General features: G+C 44.2%; 1 protein-coding gene across 1 annotated transcript; it reads left to right on the plus strand.

Annotated features, from left to right (window-relative positions):
* Nucleotides 1-19,294: 19,294 nt before the first annotated feature.
* On the plus strand, nucleotides 19,295-22,132 carry LOC108522041 (uncharacterized). The gene is made up of 2 exons (XM_017862142.1): nucleotides 19,295-21,598; nucleotides 21,917-22,132. The coding sequence occupies exons 1-2, from the start codon at nucleotides 20,246-20,248 to the stop codon at nucleotides 22,043-22,045; spliced, it is 1,482 nt and encodes a 493-aa protein (XP_017717631.1). The 5' UTR covers nucleotides 19,295-20,245; the 3' UTR covers nucleotides 22,046-22,132.
* Nucleotides 22,133-22,182: the final 50 nt, after the last annotated feature.

Genomic DNA, 22,182 nt, shown 5'->3' on the forward strand with positions numbered 1-22,182 from the left:
TGCGAGGCTGGGCATGGTGACTCACACCTGTAATCCCAGCACTTTGGGAGGCTAAGGCAGTTGGATCACCTGAGGTCAGGAGTTCAAGACCAGCCTGGCCAACATGGGGAAACCCCATCTATACTAAAAATACAAAAATTAGATGAGCATGAGGTCGCACCGCCTGTAATCCCAGGTACTCAGGAGGCTGCGGCAGGAGAATTGCTTGAACCCAGGAGGTGGAGGTTGCAGTGAACTGAGATCAGGCCACTGCACTCCAGCCTTGGTGACAGAGAGAGACTCCATCGCAAAAAAAAAAAAAAAAAAAAAAAAAAAAAAAAAAAAAAAAAAAAGTTAAAATGAGGCCAGAGGTGTAGGCTATAATCCAGTATGACTGGTGTTCTTATGGACACAGACACACAGAAGGAAGGTGATGTGAAGACACCAGGAGAAGATGCACAAATTAAAAAGAGAGGCTTCAGAAGAAACCAGCCTTGCTGGCATCTTGATCTCAGATCTCCCGCTTCCAGAACTGTGAGGGGATAACTCGCTGTTGTTCAAGCTTCCCGGTCTGTGGTATTTTGTTATGGCGGCTCTCCCAAATCCACATAGAAGGCAAGCTTTCATTTCCTTTTTTTCCTTCCTGTTTCCTAAGAGAAATATTAACAGTTCAAGCGAATGTAATTTTTGGGCACACACAGAGTAATCTCATAGGAATATAAAAATTAGGAAGTATCCTGTCCTATTGCTGCAATGTGGAACTAATCTTTTAGGAAGAGTGCTTTGTGAGTACTCATGTGAGGGAAAGGGATCAGATCACAGTTTTGAAACTTCATTTTAATACTTATTTCTTAATCAGTTAAATTTTATTGTCAAGTATTTTTCTTTCAGGAGCTTAAGGACACGGTTTTTCCTGAGTTTATGTGTGCCTGAATATGCCTGTCTGTATACTTTAGTGATGTGAGTGCATATAAATGTGGGCATCACTTTCTTTTCTTTATAATCTAGTTGAAAGATAAATACTCCATTACATCCTAGCACTCAGTGTTTCAGAGGGGAAATCTGATACTACCTCAGATTGTCCCATCCTTGTCCCCTTGATGTGATTAAAGCATTCTTTCTCTGCAACTGAGATTCAGTGACAAACAGGATCTCAGTGAAAAGTGACATTCTGTATCATTTTTTCCCGAGACTGCTCGATTCTTACTTCACTTCAGGGAAATGTTGTGTTCTTGTAATATGTTTTCTGTTTGATCTGTTGGAGTATCTGTTTAAGGCGACTACCCTTTTGTTAGCTTTTCTTTGTTCTTTTTATATTTTCTTAATTGTGTTACCTTAATTACACCTCTGTACGCACCTTGATCAGCTCGTTTTTAATTTTTTTTGTACTTAATTACCTCTGTTTTTAACTACTGTGTTTCTTGCTATTTTAAATTTATTTTGTGATGTTATTTTGGTTCTCAATTTTTTCCTTAGTGGGACCATCTTCCATCCTGTTTCATTCTATTTTTAGGTGAGTTCACTGATGGAGAAGCGTTTTGCAGGGCTCATGCCCTGAGACCTCTCTGGTTGCAGAGAGTGGCCATGGAGGCCTCCTGTCTCCGAGCGGCCTCCTCACCAGCCTCCTCATCTGGCTTCTGCATGTGACCACCACCTCTCGATATATTTATCTTTCAGTGGCATATTTGTATAATTTAAATTTAGTAGATCCTTTAAGAAAATGTATGTTATAAAAGTTTAAAACTCAAAACTGAAGAGAATATAATCTTGTCATGGGTTTTCTTGCACATTCAGAGCAAGAGGCTCTGTCTTCCGCCTCGCTGTCTGCTGTGTGGCCCGGCTTTCCTCAGTGCTCTTGGTACATTTCCGGAGTCCCCTGTGCCCCGTAGAACTCTCACCTGTAAGCTGTGCTTTGCTTGTGTTCGCTTCAGTGTAGACAAATGGCTATCCCTCGTTCCAGCTGCTCCTTTGCAAAGGATATGGATTCTGTTTTCTCCTCAGAAGTCTGACCCAGGGCCCTATCCAGGACACGGTAACAGTGGGGAGAACCCTGGGTCTCAGGCTTTTCCTCCAGGGCCTCAGCTAACATCCCTCTCGCCCGCACTGTGCATCTTGCTGGAGAGGTCTCTGCTCTTGGATTGTGTTTTGACTTTGGCTGAGCTTCCAGCTCAACCTTTCAGACAACATTTCTCCAAAGCAGGAACAATTTGTGGAAATTCTCGACATTTTATTCATTCTGTTGCGGGGGCTTAGGGTCCATCATAGGTAGCTATGCCAAGCCATGGCAGAGTGTGCTTTTTCTGTTTTCTTATTTCGTTATGGCGGCATGAAGTTGTACACATTTCCCTGTTGGGTTCTTGCTCTTGCTCTTTTTGCTGCTGTCAATAATTATTGTTGATTACATCAGATGTTGGAGGAGGTGAATTCTGGGTGTCTGTTTTACTTCACAGCCATTGCTATTTTAATAAGAAGATGGGGAATTAAAATATCAGGCCCTGCCATCTTGTGATCCTTTTAACTCAGAAGTCCTTTCTAACTGGAAAACACAGAGATGTTTCTATTATTTCAAGAAGCTATTAGATATGTCCTGTTTTTCTATGCCATTCACTTCCCCTGAATTGCTCTCAGACCTATCCTGTGCTCGTTGGTGCAGTGAGAGTGATCTAACCTTTAAGGGGATAGCTGTTCCAGCCTACCCAGATGACCCCACTAAACAGAGGGTAATGCTAGCCAGGGAGAGAAACCAAAACATTAGAAAAATGAAGGAGCCAGCAGGATTATTGTAAAGAGTTCAATTGCCTACTGTTACAGACAGAAATGGAAGCAAGTGAGGAAAATACATATAGAGGCTTTTGAACCGAGCTTCCTAACTCCCAGGACAGACATTTTTTCCCCCGTTTTATCTGTGTGCTTTTCTACCATCCCTTACTGGCCCCTGGATGGTTATTTTCTATCTGTTTTTAAAAATGGGAAATTTAATACCTAGTTCTCAGGTTAGTTCAGTTCAGTCTAAGAACTGAGTATCAACGAAGGACATAATTTATTCACTGTACAAAAGACCACCCAGCTGCAATGCCCAGTCCCCTCAGTTATAACTGGGATTAATTAAGTAGATTTTCATATCTCCTCCCTTTTTATTGTTCATAATGCATCCCACCTAAGACTGATAGTGCTGTCAAGAGCTCTGTTGAGGCCGGGCACAGTGGCTCAGTTATCCCTGTTATCTCAGTGCTTTGAGAGCCCTAGGCAGGAGGATCAATTGGGCCAGGAGTTTGAGACCAGCCTGGGCAACATAGTGAGACCCTGTCTCTACAAATAAAATAAAATAATAAAACCTAGTAGGGCCTGGTGGCATGCTCCTGGGTCCTAGCTACTGAGGAGGTTGAGGTGGGAGGATCTCTTGGGCCCAGGATTTCAAGGCTATAGTGAACTATGATTCTAGCCTGGGTGACAGAGCAAGACCCTGTCTCTCTGTTATAAAACAAAAACAAGCAAACAGAAAACAGCTCTGTCCAAGGGGTTGGGAGATCCTCGATGAAGGAAGAGAAGATAATTGGTTGGGTCTGGAGTGTACAAGGATTTCAGCTTCTAGTCATGGTGGAGAAACTGGAGCAAGACCTGTATTCCTAATACCAAAAATGAGAACACTGGACAAAATATGTGAAACAACTCTTTCAGACACGGGGAAACAGGAAATACAAGACTGGGATTCATAAGGGGACAGTAAAAAAATAGAGTGAGTCTATCACCTCAGAATTCTGCTTGACTGGCAGTTTTCAAACCAAAGCCACAAGGTAAGGGGAAAAGATTATATGCAGAGAATGATAGCTGGAATTTCTAGGGCAGATTAGCATAGAGGAGGGTGCTGAATGGAAAGAGAGCTCTAGAAATCTGCCAAGAGCTCCCATTGAGTCTGTTGAGGAAAACCAATCCTGCCTATGTAAGATGCAACACCATGAGGCTGGGCTAACAATGACCAGGAGCTGTAAAATGAACAATTCGCAGAGGACACAAGGGCTAGGAGACTATGAGTTCTCACCAGCCAGGTGGAGAGTCCTCCCTGACTGTATGGGACATTTTTCAGTAGAAACCTCGGGAGGGTGGCATCTTAGTAACAGGGCTAAATTAGCCATAGCGTAAAAACTTGTGCAAAGAAAGGAAGGAAAAAAATTAAAACTACATACTTGAAATTAAAAATTATGTTTGACATCCACTCAGAATTACAAAACATGCAAGAAAGCAGAGAAATGTGGACTTGTAACCAGGAGAAAAATCAGTCAACAGAGACAGATGCAGAAATAGCAGAGAGGAAGGACTTAAGTGAATGACTTTAAAATCATTTGTAAAATAAGCCCAAGGATTTAAAGAAAATTAAACATCATGAAAAGATCAATAGAAAATGTTTTAACAAGAACCAAACAGAACTTCTAGAGCTGAAGAATATATCTAGAATGAAAAATTTCCACTATACGTGTAACATCCAATGAGAACTTCAAAAGAAAAGATCAGTAAATTTGAACACAGCAATAGAAATTATGATAGTAGAAGCACAGAGAGAAAAGGAGACTGATAATGAGCCCAACATTAGTGACCTGTGGGCAGAAATATATTGGCAAATTTTAACAAATACCTTTATGGAGAAAAAAGCCTCAATCTATAGCATTGGCCAGTTTTCATGATGTAAATATTCCCACCGTGGCTGATTTCAAGGTGCCAGTGTGACATCAATGAATACAAAATTTTCCAAATTAGACTAATTATAAACGGACATATCCAATAACCTAAATAAAAGACAAACCTAAATAAAAGACACAGTAGAAAAAGATAAAAGCCGAATTTTAAAAGTACACATATATACAGAGGACTAAAGATAAAATCAAGAGCATATATATCATGGGAAGCAATTAAGGGCAGAATCACCTCTTTAAACCACTAGTTGGGGTGGGGAATACAGAGGAGGGGGTATGAACTTCGAATTCCATATCCATTGGGAATGTTCTTCAAACCCAAGGAATTATTTCTGCATCAGAAAGCTAGAAAAAATGAGTTTATTAACACCAAAGTAAGTATAAAGAAGCAAAAAGTAAAGACGTAAAATTAATAAAACAAGGGTCAGCAAATCACAACTTTCAGGCAAAATCTGGCTTCACATCTGTTTTGTGAATATTTGTATTTGAAAATAGTCCCACTCATTTATTTACTTATTGTTGTCTAGTGCTGCCTTAGAAATCATATGGTCAGCAAACCTAAAATATGTATTAGTTATTTACGGAAAAATTCGCTACCCCTAGAAACAGACAACAGAGATAAATGAATACAACTAAAAGGAGCATTCTTCAAAAAATCAGTCTTGATAAATCTATTGCTAAACTGATCAGAAAAAAAAGAAAAATTTTACATAGAAATTTCCAGTATTAGGGATGAAAGAAAAGACAGTGCTACCAGTCCTACAAACATTAAATGGGTAATAACAGTACAAACAAATGTATGCCATTAAATTTGATAACTTAGAAGCAATGAAAAAATTGTACAGCAAAAATTGTTGATAGAAAATCTGAATAGCTCTATATGTATTAAAGAAATTGAATTCATAATTTCCTTCTTACAGCAAAACTCCCAGGCCCAAATGTCTTCACTGGTGAATTTTATCAAACATTTAAAAAAGCACTAATTGTAATAAAACATAACCTCTCTCAGAATATAAAAAGAACCCTTTCCAACTCAGTTTTTGAAGCCAGCATCATGCTGATACCAAAACCAGACAAATACTTTACAGAAAACTTTACACCAATATTCTTCCTGAATCTAGATACAAAAAATCTTTAACAAGATATTAACAAATAGAATCCATCTATGTATAAAAAGGACAATATATTACAATCAGGTGGAATATTTCTTAGAAGTGTCAGGTTGTCTTAATATTTGAAAACCAAGGCAACTCCTCATATTCGTAGGAGGGGAAATGTTTTTTTCTCCCTTAGGACTAGAAGAAAAGTGCACTTGACAAAATTTAGCCACATTTATTACAAAACTTTCATCAAAGCAGGAATAAAAAGAAACTCTCAAGCTTATAGAGGGCACTTTTAAAAATGTGCAGCTAACATCTACCTAATGGCAAAAGACTGAACTTATTTTCTCTAAGAACAGGAACTAAGAACAGGAACAGAGCTGATGCTGGTACAATTACATATCTGTCTGGGGAAAAAAAAAAAAAAACTTTAGTATTTCCAACATATGCACAAACGTCAACATGAAAAAAGATCATGGATGAAAATGCAAAACTAAAACAAAACTTCTAGGAAAATCGAGGAGAAAATTTTGTGATCTCAATGTAGGCAAACATTTCTGAGGTAATAAATCTGTAAATTTTTTTTTTTTTTTTTTTTTTTTTTTTAGAAGGGGTCTTGCTCTGTCACCCAGGCTGAAGTGCAGTGGCATGATCTCGGCTCAATGCAATCTCTGCCTCCCGAGTTCATGCCATTCTCCTGCCTCAGCCTCCCGAGTAGTTGAGACTACAGGCTCCCGCGGCCACGCTTGTCTAATTTTTTGTATTTTTTAGTAGAGACAGGGTTTCACCGTGCTGGCCAAGATGATCTCGATCTACTGACCTCATGATCCGCCCACCTCAGCCTCCCAAAGTGCTGAGATTACAGGTGTGAGCCACTGTGCCTGGCCCACAAATCTATAACTTTACAAAATGATAAATTAGACTATCAAAATTTAAAATGTTTGCTCCCCAAAGTATACTATTAATAGTATAAGAAAAGTCACAAACTAGGGGAAAAAAACTACATATATGTGACAAGATACTTTTATAGAGCATCATATACATAAAGAAATCTTACAATTCAATAATTAAAAGATGAATAACCCAATTTTATAAAGGGAGAGAAGCAAATGAATTAAACAGACTTTAACCAAAGAATATATACAAATAGCCAATAGCCACATGCAAAGATGCTCAGCATTATTAGCAGGAAAACGCAAATGAAACTCATCATGAGTCACCTCCACACACCCACTAGAATCGATGTTCAAAAGGATGATTATAACAGATATTGACAAGGACATGGCTCATCCGGAGCTCTCACTGATTGCTGTGGGAATAGAAAATGGTATGAATGGTCAGGCATGGTGTCTCACGCCTGTAATCCCAGCACTTTGGGAGGCAGAGGCAGGTGGATCACTTGAGGTCAGGAGTTCGAGATGAGCTCGGCCAACATGATGAAACCCTGTCTCTACCAAAACTACAAACATTAGGCAGGCATGGTGGCAGGGACCTGCAATCCCAGCTACTCGGGAGACTGAGGCAGGAGAATTGCTTGAACCTCCCAGAGAGGTTGCAGTGAGGTGAGATGGTGCCACTGCACTCCAGCCTAGAAAAAAAAGAAAATGGTATCACTAGGAAATACTTTGGCTGTTTTTTTATAGTTAAACACCTACTTACTTTAAGGCCCAGTAATTTGCTTCTAGGTATTTACCAAGAGAAATGAGAACATTTGTACTCACTTGTTATACACATTTGCTCATAGCAATCTTATTAGTCAAAAACTGGAAGCAACCCAGGTGCCCATCAGCAGGAGACTAGGTCAATAAATTGGGGTATATTCATATAAGAGAATAGTACTGAGAAGTAAAAATGAATAAGATACTGTTAGATTTAACAAAATGAATAGATATCAGAAGTGTTATGTTGAATGGAAAAAGCAAGTATTTACATAGACACAAAAGAGTATGTGCTATATAATTACTTTTAGATGAAATTCTTAAAAGTCAGAATGGATCTTTGCTGACAGAAAGCAGATCAGTGGTTGCCTGGACAAGAGCTGGGGTGAGCTTGGTTGTAAATAGGCACAAGGGTATTTTGGGACCATCCTGTGTTGAGGTTGACTGGGTGTATACATTTGCCAAAACTCGAACTGATATAAAGGTGCAGTTTATTGAATGAAAACTACACCTCACTGCAGTTTTTAAGAAGAGTTTATGTGTATTTATTTTCTCCTGTTTGAACTTTGAAAAAACATTCCAAAGTTTTTCTATTAGAAAACATTTAGAAGTGCTCAAAGTAGCAAAAGGTTTGCCCAGTTTTATCAGAAGTATGGAGAAAAGACACAAGATGGCGGTGTTACTCAGAGAAAGCAAAAGTGTATGGTGTCTTTCTCAGTAAAGTCTCAGTTCACCTGGCAGTTCTTCACGTCTTTGACACGATTGTCCTCAATACTTTCTTCTCCAGGTGCTAATGGGAGTCTTCTCTAATGTACTTAATTATTGTCTACACTCAATAACTACATCACAGATCCTTAAAACATCTCAAGAGTTTTGAAATAGAGCTGTTTTTCTGTTGTTGTTGCAAATAAAAGTGAAAAATGTAAATAGTTTGCAATCAGTAATCTGTTTCGTTATTAGGGAGACTCATATCTACTGCAGTTTGTTACTCAGTAATGGAAGCCCCTGAGAAGTCCTCTTACCTCTGGGAAGAGCGCTTTGCATCCCAGAGAATCGGATTTGCATTTCAGGCAGTCAGCCACTGGAGGGCAGTGCAGAAGCATGAATGCCCTCACCTGCCCAGGAGGCGGGAAACCCTGCAGCAACTGCTTCTCCTAAGGAAGCCTAGGACCAGGTTATTAGCAGAGGGGAAGGGAAAATGAATCCATTCTGGAAACCATCCGTTTGATTCAGAATGTTTTGTTTAAGAAAGTATTTCTTGGGCTGGGCACAGTGGCTTACGCCTATAATCCCAGCACTTTGGAAGGCCGAGGTGAGCAGATCACTTGAGGTGAAGAATTCGAGACCAGCCTTGCCAACGTGGTGAAACCCCTTCTCTACTAAAAATACAAAAATTAGCCGGGTGTGGTGGTGTGTGCCTGTAATCCCAGCTACCCAGGAAGGTGAGGCAGGAGAATCGCTGTAACCAGAGAGGTGGAGGCTGCAGTGAGCCGAGATCATGCCACTGTACTCCAGCCTGAGCAACAGAGCAAGACTGTCTTAAAAAAAAAAAAAAAATTCTTGGTAATGACAAAGTTGTGTCCATCAGATGAACTCTAGAACTCTACAGATAACTGTAGAGCCTCGAGCAGCAAAGTGCAGACTGGAGAGAGGGCAGGCAGGGGCCAGCTGAGGGCAGGGTCCTGCAGGAGGAGGAGGCGCCAGGTGAACCTCCCATTTCCACGACTTGTACTCTTGGGGCAGCCCCTGGTCTGTGCCATGTGGATGGTGAAAGCTCACATGGAGAATATCTCACTACCTTGAAGAACCAGAGGACGAAGTTTAGGACAACCACAGTCACTGGCGGCCAGGGGGTGTGGGGTTCTGACAAACAGAAGAGCGTGGAGACAGGGAACCTCAGACGGTGAGTAAAGGCTGACTTCCTAGCAGGGCCATGCATGGACCTGACAGGCTTCCCTCGCTGAGGCCCAACCCTGCAGCCCCGATGGCCCTGCTGCCCCACCCAGGTTCCCCACGCTGTGGGGAGATGAGTGGAAGCTGGAAGAAGGCAACCTTGGGCTTACAGCCTGGTTCTGCTCCCAAACACTACTCCTAATGTCTTGAGCTTGTTACCAAAGCTCCCTGACTTTTAGTTTGTTTTCCAGAGAAAAGATGAAACCAGACCTCTCTCATAGAGCTGCTTTTGAGGACTACCAGGGATAACATGTGTAAAACGCCTGACACAGAGGGCTTCACTATGTTATTAATTTGCTTCCCGCCTCTTGTTTGTGGTTTCCCTGGCATCTTGTGACTAACTCCGTTTCTGAGATCAGTTCTAGTGGCAACCTTCCAAGTCACCTGGGTCTCAGGTCCTGATCTTACCCGTAAACGCAGTGAGTTTGCTTCTCATAAGCTTTGGTTATCTTGTCTGTCTCCCTTTTTGAAACCCAGGTTTGAAGACTATTCGGGCACGCTTTTGCAGTGAGCACCAGCTTGCTAGACCTCCCCAAAGGAGCCCCTGGGGGGCTGCAGCCAGCAAGCTGGAGAGTTATCAGCGTTCCAAGAATGTTTCAGAACCACTTGCTTTGTCAAACCTGGGCCTTGCGGACTTCCCACTTGCATGAGATTCTCTAGTCTTTGCCCATCTTCATTTCCTATTGCCTTCTATATTTTTTTCTTTTTTTGTCAGTGGCAACTTTTATATGATTTTCTGTGACCATGCACACACAGACTAAAAGCACTCTCTCTGCATCCAGGACCCATCCTCTCCTCTACCTCTCACTGCAGTCAATGGTCTTTGCTCCTCTGCCCTTTGCTCTTGCTGGGCCATGGTGACAGCTTCCTGGCTAGGTTCTCTGTCTTCATTCATGGCCCTGCGTGCCATTTTTCCCAACATCCAAGACTTAAACTTTTAAATACGGTCATCACATCATGTTAACTCTTCACTTTCACTTCTTGCATAGCTGCTTGCTGTAGCTGGAGTCAAATCTACCCTCAAAGACCCTGGCTCCCTCTCTTCCCCTCACTCGCTGTGCTCCTGGCTCTTTCCGACTACACGCGTGTCAAGCTCCTTCTGTCATTCAGGCCTCCCCACTTGCTAGTCCTGTGCTCTAATATTTTTTCTTCTCCCAGCTGTTGCCTTTTATCAATTCCTGCTTTGGTTTTATCACTGTCTCCTCACAGAGGTCTTCCCGGCTGTCTCAACTGAAGTAGTCCTCACTTAGCCTCAGCCCCTTTGTAAGCCATGGTAACGTTTCGTTTCCTTCATCACACTTAGCGCTGTTGAAAATTGTCTTTATTTGTTCCAGCACCACAAAGTTAAGGTGTAAAATAGAGTTTACTGGAGGAAAACAGGCCAAGAAGTAGTGGGGTGCACGATCTCCTTAAGTCGTGTTACTCCTTAGCGCTTAGACAGGATATAGACAGTCTGGTGCATCAGGGCCAAGGCACCAGCAAGGAAGAACAATGTCCCCATGATGATCTGTATGTTTATGGTGTGTATTTAAGAGAAGAGGGCAGGGGATATCTGTGGGACCACACACATTTCCTAGTTGAGAAAGTGGCCTTGTTGGAAGGGAAGGTCCTCCAGAACCTGACAACCAGACACTGACCCGTCCTCCTATTAGGCTCGGGTAGGGTGCCTACCAAGTGCTCTGCTGAGCTATTACATAAAAGTAGGGAGGAAGTGAGTTCCTGGGGCCATGCTCTTCTACCTCTCCTCAGTAAAATATAAGCCCCATTAAGAAAGAGACTTTATCTTGTTTACCACTACAGTAGTACTAGGCACATAGAAAGGCAATAAAAAAATAATGTATTGCATGAATGGGAGAATAGTAGAATGAGTAATAATAAAATCATGATTCAAAAGTAACTGAAATTCAGAGAGAAAGACCAACTTTACTGGAAATGATCTCTTGCTAGTGACCTGGAGCTGATGGGGAGGGGGTGTCTGATTTACTGCAGCATTGTAACTGCGCACAGAAGGCACAGCAGGAGGGCAGCCACTGATGTGGCTCCAACTCTTAGAGGTTCCTTTCCTGGTTTTAAATACATACCATGGCTGGGCACAGTGGCTCACACCTGTAATCACAGCACTTTGGGAGGCCAAGGTAGGCGGATCACAAAATCAGATTGAGACCAGCCTGGCTAACATGATGAAACCCTGTCTCTACTAAAAATACAAAAAAAAAAAAAAAAAAAAAAAAAAAGCTGGATGTGCCTGTAGTCCCATTTACTCAGGAGGCTGAGGCAGGAGAATGCCGTGAACCCGGGAGGCGGAGGTTGCAGTGAGCCAAGACCACACCACTGCACTCCAGCCTGTGCAACAGAGCAAGACTCCATCTCAAAAAAAGAAAAACAAAAAAAGACACCCATGTTAGTCCTGTGCCCACCGCTTCATTTACAGAATTACCACTGTCAAACTGACATGTGCTGTCTCTTAAATTACTCTTTGGTATCAGAAGCAAAGTTTCATGTTTACTTTTCTCGGAGAAAGAGATTGGGATTCTTTGGAAGACATAGGCCAATTGCCTTTCATACCAAGAAAAATCTTTCTCATTCTGACTGTTTTGTTCATGTCAAACCAGCATCACAGACTGCCCTGGATGGGTTTTGGCAACAAGAGTGATAATGAAGTCATTTCCACGGTGATAAGGTCAACGTTGTTAATGCTTACTGCATCACAATCAATTTTTGAAATGCTTCTAAATTAGAAAAGTGAAAAAACTTGTTAAATGAAGGAAAAGTGTACCATGAGCTAAATGCTGAGGAGAATGACTAATACTACACATGAAATACTCATCAGGCACTTGATCACATGCACCTCAGGAGGGTTTCTTATTAGAATATACTTCCCTGGAGATGAAGTCAGTGTTCTGGTTGCTCCCATTTCACAAATACCAACATTGTAATAGATATTATTGACTTGTAAAATGGACAAAATTTATTTTCAAAATGTCAGTAAAAACAAGTAAGCAAAACAAATCTTTAGTGGTCTCTATGATGGCCCATTAGTGGAATTACTTTTCTCCACCAATGTAATACCTGTGTTTCAGGTCTCTTAGGAACTGAAAAAAATTACACATAATGGAGAAATTATACCCATTAGGTCACTATGTGTTTCTACAAGTCAAGTAGTCTGTTGCAGTAGCTTTAAAGCAGTTTTCTTAAGCTAATGATTAGTTTAACACAGTCTTATCCTCTCTGACATTTTACACTCCTGACTACTTTTTTCTTAGAATTCTCTTTAGTGCCATCTTTCCCTGTTTTGATGCTGCTCTCTTCCTGCTCCCTGTCGGGGCTTTTAAGTGATGTTTCTTTCTTTGATCACCTCCTGAACATCAATGGTAGTCCCCAATCAATCCATTCTCCTCCTGACACTTTTTTTTTAACCTCATCTGATCACATAGATTCAAATTTCGCTTAAAAACAGGCTTTCAGTCAAACTTCTCAATAATGTTTGTAGCTATATCTAAAAATTGACTCATCTCCACTCAACAGCCCCCCAGGTTCCTGACACTCAACTCACCCACAGCTCCTCTGTCCCCACCACCAACTCCAGGTGCTTCCTTGATGTCCACATTGGGATGGACGTGATTCACTTTCCAATGCCAAGTATGGGAACCTTTCTGCATCCCACCCTTTCACTCACTATGGTTCTCTGAATCCAGCCATCAACCCAGCAGCCTGCAATTCCTTAGCATATTTTCTCTTTTCCTTCCTATATATCTTATTCCAACCAGAACCACTGTGTCCCTAAGCGCAGAAGGTACTCAGCTTCCAGCTGGGAGGAGTAGGCCCCAGTCACCAAGTCTCTTCAAGCCTCTTCAACGAGATGAGGTGGGACCTCTTCAGTATTAATATGGCTCTACATTCATTATACTTACATTAAAGAGAGTTTATCAGGAAGAAATACAATTTATGCTAATAAATATTTCTTCTATATAAAAAATGTGTAAGAATTTGAGAATAAAAACCATGGAAGTGAAAGATACTAATCCTGACCTTCAGAAGGCATGGGAGTGGGTGAGAAACCAAGATTGCAGTGACCTGGGTCTGGATTTCAGTTCCTCCATTTGTTTGACTGGGGCAGGATATTTTAGTTTGTGTTTCTTTGTAAAATGAAGAAGAACACTTCAGTCAAAGGTACGTTTTGACAGTTAAATTATGTTGCATATGAAGTATACATCCCTAAAACTTGCACATGGTAGATTCTCATCAAATCATAATTATTATAACTTAGAAGCACAAGACTTTCATACTTGAAAAGTAAAATATCAGTAATAGTTTAAAATAACGGTTTAAGTAAACAATAGTAGAAACGCCATGAAGAATCCACTTTGTCTGCCAGGGAACAGTGCTGACAGTCATTCCTCAAGGAGCCCAGATTGTCTGGAGCGGAAAGAAATTACAGACAGGAAACCCCTACCTAGACACAGCAGCACCGCACACCAAATGTTCTCTGCTCCTGAAAAAGAAGATTTTGCTGCACAAAGCACAAAAAAAAAAAAAAGAAAAAAAAAGTTTTATAGATTATTATGGTCTTTAAGATTAGGACTGGGCCCGGTGGCTCACACCTATAATTCCAGCACTTTGGGAGGCTGAGGCGGGCAGATCACAAGGTCAGGAGTTCAAGACCAGCCTGAACAACATGGTGAAACCCATTTCTACTAAAAATACAAAAAATTAGCTGGGCATTGTCATGCGTGCCTGTGATCCCAGCTGCTCAGGAAGCTGAGGCAGGAGAATTGCTTGAACCCAGGAGGCGAAAGTTGCAGTGAGCCGAGATCATACCACTGCACTGCAGCCTGGACGACAGAGCGAGACTCCGTCTCAGGGAAAAAAAAAAATTGAAAAATTAAAAAATAATATTCTAAGACTCACCTCTCACCTATGCCCAGGGACTTCTAGGTTTGAAAGCATTTCCACCACTATTGATAATGTAAGGGAGGCACTGGGGAAAGTATAGCTGCATAATCCTTCCCTGCGGGTGCCACTCCCTAACCTCTATGCTCTCCTGGGTGTGGACTGTTTGGGGGAGATAATTGCACACAATGATAAGAGAGAAACTTGGCTGGGGCTATTAGAGGTCGTTTATTTAGTTCAACATTTCGTGTACTAAAGAGGAAACCCAAGTCCAGACTGGCTGAGTTGGAAAAGTCACCGAGCTACTGGAAGCCAGAGCCAGGCCTACATCTAGTCCAAAACTTCTTTTCTCCCACACCACAGCTGCTGCTTTACATTACCGGGGTTTTGGAATTTTACTCATTCAAATGCAAATGTTTTGTGTGCTTCTTTAATGGTACATTTTTTGTTTTACTTTACTAAGTAAAGTACTGAGTGAATGAGAGTGGATTGGAGGTGTTGAAATCGTCAACCTCTTTTAAAGCATCGTTATTTTTCCTTTGTTTCTCTTTATGATGTGAAACACTTACTCCTTTTTCTTCCCAGCTTGAATTGGAGACAGCAGCACAGATAACTTGACTTTCTTGTTCTAGTGGATGATGGAAGTAGTGAGGATGCGATTAACGAAATCAATGGCTCATGGGAAAGCTTTCCCATTTCCAGTCTCACCCCTACTTCAGGATATGGTCCAGTGAATCCATTGCTATGAAACAGTGCTGCAGCTGGGCTCAGTGAGAGTCTGGGTGGTCTCACAAAAGCTAGCAATAGTTGCAACTTTGAGAAATTAGAAGTGTTACGGGCTCTCCAATATCACATCACTGGGATAAGTCATGATCGTGTGACTTCATAAAGTTTGCCATTGACCCATTGATCAATTAGTTATTGAAGTCATACTATATTTCAGTTATTGTATTAGGTTCCGGGGATATACTGTCCTTGCTCCATAGTCCACATGGACCAATCAGCGAGTGATGGTGATATGATGTGGTGGATGCTGTGATGGAGAAAGACGAAGTGAAAATATTCACGCACCAGAGTGCCATCTAACCCATCTTCCGAGGTCAGGGAAGGCTCTTTGGGAGAGATGATATTTAAGCAGAAACCTTAAGAATAGAATAGGTGGCACAGGTGAAAAGGTGGAATAGAGGATGTTCCTATCAGAAGAAGCTGTATTGTATGTCAAAGGCTCAGACGCATCAGAGAACCGGCAGAACGCAGGGAAGTACAAGCGCACAGTGTGCTGAGAGCACAGGTTACAGGTGCAGGATTGGCAGGAGGAGGTGTCCACGGATGGGGTGGACGCACTGCAGGGCCTCCAAGGCCGTACGCAGCCTCTCCTTGTCTGCCACAGGACTTTGCATGTGACCACTGCACCTCCAGGAAGGCCAGGTGCACCTCGGTTCCCAAGCACCCGGCCTCATGGCCTTTGGGGGTTGTCATGTGGAATGGAGATGACATGAGTGGTGCATGTGAGGTCAGGGAATTGAGTATACATGTCACCACTCAGAATGGGGCTCCTGGGTGGTGGAGGGAGTGTAGTTTTCTGCAGTATCTTTGAGCAAGGACAAGATGGCAACAGAGGAGTAACTGCAGCTAATAGAAAGATTTCAACTAGCAATAGCTTAAAGAAAGTAGAAGTCTCTTTTCCTTGCATGCTAAGGCAGCCTGCATACAGGCAGCCTGGGCCCTTTGTGACAGACACACAGCGTCCTCTGAAAGGGCGACTCGCCTCCCAGGTTTCTGAAGCCTCGTTCTCTGCATGTGGCTTCAACCCTGGGACTGCATAAACTTTAGCCAGCCCATCTGCATTCTAGCATGGAGCTGGGCTGGACAGCTAGCAGCCCTTTCCAGGTTAGTCAGGATCTTTGATTTTGGAGCACAAGGCTTCTGTGTGCTACTGACTGGGTCCCAGTGTGATAGAAAGAGAAAAACTAAAAATGCTAAGTGGAAAAGTACTGGAAATCAGAGGCGGCAAGAAACCTCCCCCCCGCCCCCCAATGCTGAAGCAACAAGGTTATGTGGAAAGTCCCTAAATGCGTCACGGCCGTTTGTGGTTTTGCCAAAGGGCGGGAATGGCCGTTTATGATATGGCCGAAGGGCGGGAACCAATGAACAACTGACTAATGTATAACTTTAAATGTCAGCCAGTTGTAAACTTACAACTGTAAAATTCCCCAGATTCTCTGTAACTTGTTTGTTCCGGACTATAAAAACGGCTGAAACCCCGAGCTCGGGGTCTTTCCCTGGGAACTAGTGCCTAGCTGGAGAGAACCGAGTTCGAACTCGAAATAAAGCGAACCCTGCTGCTTGGCTTTGACTCTGGTCTCTGGTGGTTGCTTTTGGGACATCGTGGGTCTGGGCATAACATTTGGGGGCTCGTCCGGGATTGCCCCAAGCCCACCAGACCCCAGGCCAACGGGTCATCGCAAAAGTAAGTAAGCCGGCTCAGTCTGTATGTTGTCTGTCTGCCTCTGAACAATCCCGCGGGGTCTGTATTTGAGACTGATCTAGTCCTGGCGGACGCGCTATAGGACAGTCAGTAGAGGCCGGTGGGAAACATCCTCCGGTACTCATCTGGGGCTCTGTATTCCGTGGCCCATCTGAATCTGATCAGGTACTATGCCCGAGGCGCACTAGCGATCAAAATTATCTTATTTGCTGGTTGTTCTCTGTTGTGTGCCTCCTTCTAATTTATCTTGATTTACAGGAGCCGTTTCGGAGCCAGTTCCAGACCAGACACTAACATCCTTCACCACCCATCTTTTACCAACAGGAATTCCTTGAAATGGGCAACTCTCAGACCACGTCACTTTCTCTCCTTGTCAATAATTTTAGAGATGTAAGAGCAAGAGGACATGATCTCAGTGTAGAACTTAAAAAGGGAAAATTAATAACCCTCTGCCGCTCTGAGTGGCCCACCTTCGGCATTGGCTGGCCAGCCGAGGGAACTTTTTGTCTCCCCATCATCCTTAAGGTAAAATCAAGAGTTTTCCTGCCGGGCCATATGGGACATCCAGACCAAATCCCCTACATTTTGGTATGGCAAGATCTCGTGGAAAATCCGCCCCCGTGGCTAGCTCCCTTTCTGTTGACTTCTGAACCTTGTAAAACCTTAGTCGCGCGGCCGGCTGGGACCACCCAAAAACCAAAAACCCCAACTGCCCCCTTGCCCCCTGTACTGCCTGATAGCCAAGACCCCATATCCCTGGAACCCCCGCCTTATCATCCCCCTGGACCCCGGCCCCAAGTCCCACCTGTCGCACCCCCAGAAAGCCATGAGGGTCGAGAAGCGGCTGCTGCGTTGGGGGAAACTGAAAGTGAGCATAGTTCGGGAGGGCCTGCGGGACAAACGCAAGGGCGTACCCAACGTGAGGGAACTCCGCGAGGTTCCGACTCCACTGTAGCGCTCCCCTTAAGGGAAGTAGGACCCCCCAATGACACGGGTAACCCTAGACTCCAGTATTGGCCATTCTCTACCAGTGACCTGTACAACTGGAAAACCCAGAATGCCCGGTTCTCTGACAACCCCAAAGACCTAACAGCCCTTCTAGACAGTGTCATGTTCACTCATCAGCCCACCTGGGATGACTGCCAACAGCTCCTCTGAATTCTGTTCACAACGGAGGAATGAGAAAGAATACAGGTAGAAGCTAGAAAGCTGGTTCCCGGAGATGACGGTCAACCGACTGCAAACCCTGACCTCATTAATGCAGCATTTCCCCTGACCAGGCCCACGTGGGACTACAATACAGCAGAAGGTAGGGGAAAACTACTCGTTTATCGCCAGACTCTAATGGCGGGTCTCCGGGCTGCAGCTCGCAAGCCCACTAATTTGGCTAAGGTATACTCTGTTTTACAGGGAAAAACAGAAAGTCCCGCTGTTTATCTAGAAAGACTAATGGAAGCCTTTAGACAATATACACCTATAGATCCAGAAGCCCCCGAGAATCAGGCAGCAGTTGTTATGTCCTTTGTCAATCAGGCGGCCCCAGATATTAAGAAAAAATTACAAAAATTAGAAGATTTGGAAGGAAAACAGGTCCAAGACCTTCTTCGCATAGCGCAGAGGGTTTATAACAACAGGGATGCTCCAGAGGAAAGACAAATTAGGGCCACCGAAAAAATGACCAAGGTCCTAGCGGCAGTCGTCCAAAAGGAACAACCTCCGCCGGACGGTACCCAATCCATGCGTGCCCCTAGACGCAACCTAAACAAAGATCAGTGTGCTTACTGTAAAGAAATTGGCCACTGGATTAAAGACTGCCCCAAAAAGAAACAGCGCCAGCCGGGCCAAGGACAATGGCAGCCCAAACCCATGCCGATATTGGTTACTCAAGATACGGAATAGGGAAGACGGGGTTCGGACCCCCTCCCCGAACCTAGGGTAACTTTACAAGTGGAGGGGTCCCCAGTCCAGTTCCTGGTCGATACTGGGGCACAACATTCGGTCCTAGTCAAGCCCTATGGAAAGTTATCTTCCAACTCCTCCTGGGTTCAAGGGGCCACAGGAGTCAAGAAATATCCGTGGACAACTCAGAGAACGGTGGACTTGGGAACCGGGAAAGTGTCCCACACCTTCCTGGTCATCCCTGAAAGCCCTTGTCCTCTGTTGGGAAGAGATCTGTTAACAAAAATGGGGGCCCAGATCCACTTTCAACTGGAAGGGCCCAAAGTGACTGACTCCCAAAATAAGCCACTATCTGTCCTTACTGTGACTCTAGAGGAGGAATATCGGCTTCATCAGGAGTTGACACCTCCTAACCAAAATATGGACTCCTGGCTCCAAAATTTCCCAGAGGCCTGGGCGGAAACAGGAGGTCTAGGGCTAGCAAAACACCGTCCCGCCATTTTTGTTGAGCTTAAGCCCGGGATGGACCCTGTTCGGGTGCGCCAATACCCAATGGCCCTAGAAGCCAGAGAGGGGATTATGCCACACATACGCCGACTCCTAGATCATGGAGTCCTGCGCCCCTGCCACTCACCATGAAACACTCCGCTGTTACCAATACGAAAACCTAACAGTAAAGAATACAGGCCGGTACAAGACTTAAGAGAGGTCAACAAAAGGGTAATAGATATACACCCGACGGTGCCAAACCCATACACCCTCCTGAGCACTTTGAGCCCTGTAAATCAATGGTATACTGTTCTAGACCTAAAAGATGCCTTTTTCAGCCTGCCTTTAGCCCCTAAAAGCCAAGAAATTTTTGCCTTCGAGTGGACAGACTCTGAAAGGGGCATAAATGGCCAACTGACATGGACCAGATTGCCACAAGGATTCAAGAACTCCCCAACTCTGTTTGATGAAGCCCTACACGAAGACTTGGGTGAGTACCGGCGCCAACACCCCAGTATAACTCTCTTGCAGTATGTTGATGATCTCTTAATAGCGGCAAAGTCCCCAGAGGCTTGCATCCAAGGAACCAAAGACCTCCTAAAAACCCTGGGAAACCTAGGTTATCGAGCCTCAGCTAAAAAGGCCCAAATCTGCAAGCCAGAAGTAACCTATTTGGGATATCTACTGAGAGGGGGACAGCGTTGGCTAACAAATGCCCGAAAAGAAACTGTCCTACAGATCCCAAGACCACAGTCAACACGACAGGTAAGAGAGTTCCTGGGATCTGCAGGGTTCTGCAGGCTTTGGATACCTGGCTTCGCTGAACTGGCAAAACCCCTCTATCAGGCTACCAAAGAGCAACAGCCCTTCAATTGGACTGAAGAGGCTGAGCTGGCTTTCCAGCAAATTAAAACTGCTCTGCTCTCAGCCCCTGCACTGGGTCTTCCGGATGTCTCTAAGCCTTTTCACTTATACGTAGACGAAAGCCGGGGCATAGCAAAAGCAGTTCTAACTCAAAATTTGGGTCCGTGGCGCAGGCCAGTTGCATACCTCTCAAAGAGACTGGACCCGGTGGCTGCAGGATGGCCTCCTTGCCTCCGGATGATTGCAGCAACAGCCCTGATGGTCAAAGATGCTGATAAACTGGCCATGGGCCAAGAATTACAAGTCACCACCCCCCACGCTGTCGAAGGCATCCTTAGACAGCCCCCTGACCGATGGCTCAGTAATGCTCGGCTTACCCATTACCAGGGGCTGTTGCTGAACCCCCTCAGAATAACATTCAAACCCCCGACGGCCCTAAACCCAGCATCGTTACTGCCAGACCCAGACCTAAGTAAGCCGCTCCACAACTGCACTGAAATACTAGCCCAGGTACATGGAGTCAGAGAAGACCTCCAGGACCGGCCGCTGCCAGATACAGACCTCACCTGGTTCACTGACGGGAGCAGCTTCGTTCACCAAGGACAGAGGTATGCAGGGGCGGCAGTAACCTCAGAGACTGAAATAATTTGGGCCGAGCCATTACCTCCAGGAACATCGGCTCAGAGAGCTGAGTTAATTGCCTTGGCACAAGCCCTAAAACTGGGCAAGGGCCGTAAACTGACAGTATATACTGACAGCCGATACGCCTTTGCCACCGCCCACATCCACGGTGCTATATACAAAGAGAGGGGGCTTCTCACAGCTGAAGGAAAAGACATTAAAAACAAAGAAGAAATCTTAAATCTTCTGGCTGCCCTTTGGGAACCCAAAAAGCTGGCTATCGTCCACTGTCCGGGACATCAGAAGGCCACTAACCCGGTCGCCCGAGGTAACAACCTGGCTGATCAGACTGCAAAAGAAGTGGCCAAAATCACTCCTCGGCTACTGACCCTCCAGCTGCCCGACCCCGGCCCCAGAGAATTGCCGTCTCACCCAGACTACTCAGAGGACGACCTCCAGTGGATAAGTAAGCTCCCCGGAACACAGGTCAGTAATCTGTGGTGGAAAGACTCTAACAACAATACTATCCTCCCAGAAAAGCTAGGGCAGCGGGTAATAGAACACATCCATCGAAGCACTCATCTAGGCACGCGACGGATGCTAGATTTAATTCAACATACTGGACTAAAAATCAAAAATGCCTCTGAAAAAATAGACGCCACGGTTAAGAACTGTGTAGTGTGCCAACTCAATAACGCCGGACACGGGACCCACACCGCGGGAAAGAGACAAAGGGGAGATAGACCTGGGATATATTGGGAAATTGACTTTACTGAAATAAAACCAGGAAAGTATGGATACAAATACTTACTAGTTTTTATAGATACCTTTTCAGGATGGGCGGAAGCTTTCCCGACAAAAAAAGAAACTGCACAGATTGTAACCAAAAAGATCCTAGAAGAGATCCTGCCCAGGTACGGCTTTCCAGTCATGATAGGGTCGGATAACGGGCCGGCCTTCGTTGCAAAGGTAAGTCAGGAACTGGCTTCCATCCTTGGGGCTAATTGGAAACTACATTGTGCCTATCGACCCCAAAGCTCAGGACAGGTAGAAAGAATAAATAAAACGTTAAAAGAGACCCTAACTAAATTGACCATGGAGACTGGCGCTAACTGGGTAGTCCTCCTCCCCTACGCTCTGTACAGGGCACGTAACTCTCCCTATAAACTAGGACTTACCCCTTATGAAATAATGTTTGGCAAACCACCCCCTATTATCCCCAACCTAAAAGACAACCTCCTCAAAGCTGACACAGATAATGGTCTTGAACTTTTGTTTTCCTTACAGGCCCTACAGAAAGTTAATGAAGAATTTTGGCCCAAATTAAAAGAACTATATGAAGGCCTCCACCCATTCCACATCAATATAAACCAGGAGACTGGGTCCTCGTCAAGCGTCACCAACAGGAGACCCTAGAACCCCGGTGGAAAGGACCATTCCAGGTGATCCTGACTACGCCTACAGCCCTCAAAGTAGAAGGTATCGTCGCCTGGATCCATCACACCCACGCCAAGCCTGTGGACCCATTCTCGGACCTTGTTGGATCCTCACCG

Source organism: Rhinopithecus bieti, unplaced genomic scaffold, assembly GCF_001698545.2.
Source record: "Rhinopithecus bieti isolate Rb0 unplaced genomic scaffold, ASM169854v2 scaffold_63861, whole genome shotgun sequence".
Taxonomy (NCBI): domain Eukaryota; kingdom Metazoa; phylum Chordata; class Mammalia; order Primates; family Cercopithecidae; genus Rhinopithecus; species Rhinopithecus bieti.

Bases quoted from the DNA above. Each gene is read 5' to 3' on its own strand.
- LOC108522041 (XM_017862142.1), top strand. From the start codon at position 20,246: ATGATTGCAGCAACAGCCCTGATGGTCAAAGATGCTGATAAACTGGCC. The intron at 21,599-21,916 runs GTAAGTCAGGAA...TTTTCCTTACAG, and splicing joins GGCCGGCCTTCGTTGCAAAG to GCCCTACAGAAAGTTAATGA.